This window comes from Elaeis guineensis, chromosome 6 (genome assembly GCF_000442705.2).
Source record: "Elaeis guineensis isolate ETL-2024a chromosome 6, EG11, whole genome shotgun sequence".
NCBI lineage: Eukaryota > Viridiplantae > Streptophyta > Magnoliopsida > Arecales > Arecaceae > Elaeis > Elaeis guineensis.
In genome coordinates this window covers 30,486,522-30,490,190 of record NC_025998.2, presented here as the reverse complement: position 1 = coordinate 30,490,190, position 3,669 = coordinate 30,486,522, and the positions used below count along the sequence as shown (strand labels likewise).

The 3,669-nt window shown below is 37.0% G+C and overlaps 1 protein-coding gene across 1 annotated transcript; it reads left to right on the top strand.

The window, feature by feature from the left end:
* The first annotated feature begins 2,005 nt into the window (after nt 1-2,005).
* LOC105046907 (vascular-related unknown protein 1) lies at nt 2,006-3,441 on the top strand. The gene is made up of 4 exons (XM_010925657.3): nt 2,006-2,347; nt 2,458-2,526; nt 2,691-2,821; nt 3,303-3,441. The coding sequence occupies exons 1-4, from the start codon at nt 2,021-2,023 to the stop codon at nt 3,325-3,327; spliced, it is 552 nt and encodes a 183-aa protein (XP_010923959.2). The 5' UTR covers nt 2,006-2,020; the 3' UTR covers nt 3,328-3,441.
* The last annotated feature ends 228 nt before the right edge of the window (nt 3,442-3,669 follow it).

The window sequence follows — 3,669 nt, the reverse complement described above, 5'->3', positions numbered from 1 at the left end:
CCGTGACATAGTTAAATAATAATAATGTTTTATTCTTATTATTTTTGGTTTTGTTGTATCCGATCATAACACTTTCATTATAGTAAAATTGAGTCAAAGCTCAAAATGGACAAATAATAGTCAATATTGTGAGCGAAGTAGTCACCTGCAACATAGGATGCATCCACTGAGGATCAAACTCAAAATCAATTATTAAGCAGAAGGTGTACAAAACCTAAATCATTATTTTGTTATTAGGGCAAAAATATCCTAGAAAATGCATTTACTTACTAAAAGGAAATGACTATATATATATTAAAATTTTGATCACAGAACTTAAAGCTCTTGTTCCCAGGGCCACTTTGCGATGGATTTATGAAGGGCTGAACAACTTGTTGAAAGCTTTGAAAGAGGGCACTGAAGGGTCATTTTCGGGACAAAATGGTGAGCAGCGCCTATACGAATAAATAGGTTGCATCCATAACTCACGGTGTGAAACCGCCCGGTGCGCGAATAATGTCAACTGGTGGACGTGGATTTGCGAGCACGTCAAAAGATCAACGTCACCCATGTGGGTACAGTCACCACCAATGCCGTTATCACCTTTCCAACTGAAACCTAATGCTCATTTAAGCACAACAGAAAAAAAATTTATATATTTTTAATGGTAGATAACGCCCACTGACCAACTTGTAAATATATGTTTCAACTTTCGTTTGTGAAAGAAATAATGGGACCTTCACCAATTGTAGTTATGCAAGCTAAACACTTGAAAATAAACATTATCAAGATTAATTTGAGCCCAAATTCTCCTTAGCAAATCAATCATACCTAATTTTTGTTACTCTTCTATTAACCGAGCTATACGAATGTAGTCTAGTGTCCAATATTCACAATTATACTCTGGATAATTCTAGCAATTGATATAATGTAAAATGAAAAATCGGCAAACAAAGGCTTATAATGAAACTGCTACTTATAATAGTGTTACGATGCATTTCTAGCATGAAGGTTGATTAATTACTCCCACAACGTTCTTCAAAAATAGTTGTGATCAGGAAAGATGTTGTTTACACTTTAAGTGACCAATGTTGGTGTTTGCATGCTTATCTCTATTTGATAAAATACAATCAAACAACATGCTAGATGTTTCTGAATTTTTAGCTCAATAAACCTAATTGTAGCACCAAATATGATGGTCACTAGAGTGCTTCAACATATTATATTATGGTATTAATGTTCTTTATAACAAATTGTAATATTAAAACATTTGCTAAACCTACATTTAGCCTCAAATTAGTTTCACCTAAATCCAACCAACCTATTCAATAGGTCTAGCCAACTGGAGTTTTTTATATGCAAGATGATATTATGCCAATCAACTCCATGCTGCTGGAACCTCTTCGACGCAGATAGGATGGATATGCTCTCTTGATACATCTTAGTATTTGGGTATATTTATTTTTCAATAGGCAACAAAAGTTCTTAGGCCCTGTAGTCAGAAAGAAACTTTAAATTTCTTGGCAATAGCTTGAAAGCACAAGGCATCTTGTTGAATAAAATTTGCATTCACGTTCCTAGCAATGATTACCAAGACTTTCTCTGCACTCCTTTAATGCCCAGCCAAAAACCCTTCGCACATTTGGTTGTAGAGGCAACCAATACTTGCCCTTTTAAACTGTAACAACGGTTCAACAACGGCCGTAGACCGACCAAAGTCATAGATGGCTGGCAGTCTTTATTAAAAAGCAGCAACGGAGATAAAAATATGGTAAAAAAGAAAGAAATTTTGGTGTGGAACTTTGTCTAAAGTTGTTGAGGTCAAAATCTTCCTTTGCTCTTCTTGCACGTTCCCTCACCAAGACTTTTGTTTGCTACTGTTCGTTTTAACTCCCCCAACACCCTCTACCCCACATCAATATAATACTCACCTCTCTCTCTCTCTATCACTATCTGCATTTGTTTTCTTTACTTTGGTTGTGTATATATAACTACTTTAGGGCTCTTCCCTGATGTGCAAGCCCACCATCTCTTCACACATATGATGGAGGAATCAATGCATTCTTCTTTGAACAGGTCTCTCTGCTCCAAGGAAGGACCACCTTCTTCTGAGGAAAGTGGTTGGACCATGTATTTTGAGGACTTCCTAGCATCAGAGAAGAGGGAAGAAGATGGTTGCTCTTTTAGCATTGAGGGAGGATCTTCTATCATCTCTGATGCCGCTTCATGTGTTGCATGGAAGCCTTTGGCCGGAACCAAGGTCACAAAGAGCTGCAAGAAGCTCAGCTTTAAGAAGAGGAAGGCGGGTGGGACCTTGGATGAGGATCCTTTGGAAGATACTGCTAGCTCTCCTGTTAATAGTCCCAAGGTTAGAAGAACATGTGTTCTAATTTTGTTTCAGTGCTTTCTGATTCTAAAATTGATATGAGTCTTCTATTTTTTGGTTTAGATGGTTATTTTTGGTTGGTTTTGGTGTAGGTTAGTGATTGGAATCACTCAGATGTGCAACCAAGGGAAAAAGCTGATGATAATAAAGGGATTCCTCAGGTAACATAATTTGTCGGTGTTGATACTTTTTTTTTTCCCACTTTTAAGTGAGAAAAAAGGTGTCTATTTTTTTTAAACAAATTTGATATTCTTGTTGTTGTCGTCGTTATTTTTGTTTTCATTGGCTTGAATTAATACCAAGTTTTCCCCTCTTTGGTTTGTAGGAAGAAGCAGTTGGTTGTGGGAATGGCTTAGAGCCGAAAAGTAATATTGTAAATGATTTGGGTTTTGTTGAGGGGACCAATGAATGTACAGAACTGAAGAAAAGAGGGCTTGGCCTCGTTCCTTTGTCCATGTTAGTAAACTATCTTGCATAAATCTTCCAATCAAATATATCTTTCTTTTAAAAAAAAAGGGAAATTCCAATCAAATATATGGAATCCCCCCCTCTCTTTCTCTCTCTCTCGCTCTCGGTTTGCTCACATATCTCTATCTTTGTAGTCTAAACTATATCATCACATATCAATGGCTGCGGTTGGTAGCCTGATGTTGAAACCTTAACTTGAGAATCCCCTATTTAATAAGCAAAAGGTGCAGAGAAGAAAGAAGCCGCATGGTAAGAAGTAGTTGAGAAAATAACCTCTCAAAAGGTACTTGTTAAAACCAAATGCCTAAATGAAAAGGCACGAAAGCCTAGTTTCTATAGAAACGTCAATGAGCGTCATATTCATGGCTCTTCATGCTCCTCTTACATTGTTTGTATGCTCCTCCTACATTTTTTATCTTTGTTACTCTAGTGGATTGTAGTAATTGTATGTCTTTTGATGTCAATGTAGCACTAAATGTTATGGGTACGCCTGATAGCCAATTCAAGCCTACATGGAGTGTAATAGTTCATTTACCTTTAACCTCTCCATGTCATTGGCATACTGGACCAATGGAGATGAAGACCAGATCTTTTTGGAAATAGTGAAGACCACATCTGAAACAAGAGATTGTGTCATTCAAACAGCTAGTGATGACAGCAAGCCTTATCCCATTTAGTTGGGGTCAGCTTTGAGTTTTACTTTTTGTTTCACTCATGTAGAGGGCCATATCATTTATTCAGGCACGGGAAAGGTGTCATCAAGAAATCACCCTCAGCTTAAAGTACACATGCTGCTTCAAACACTCTACCTCTTTTTCTATTTTTGAAAATACATT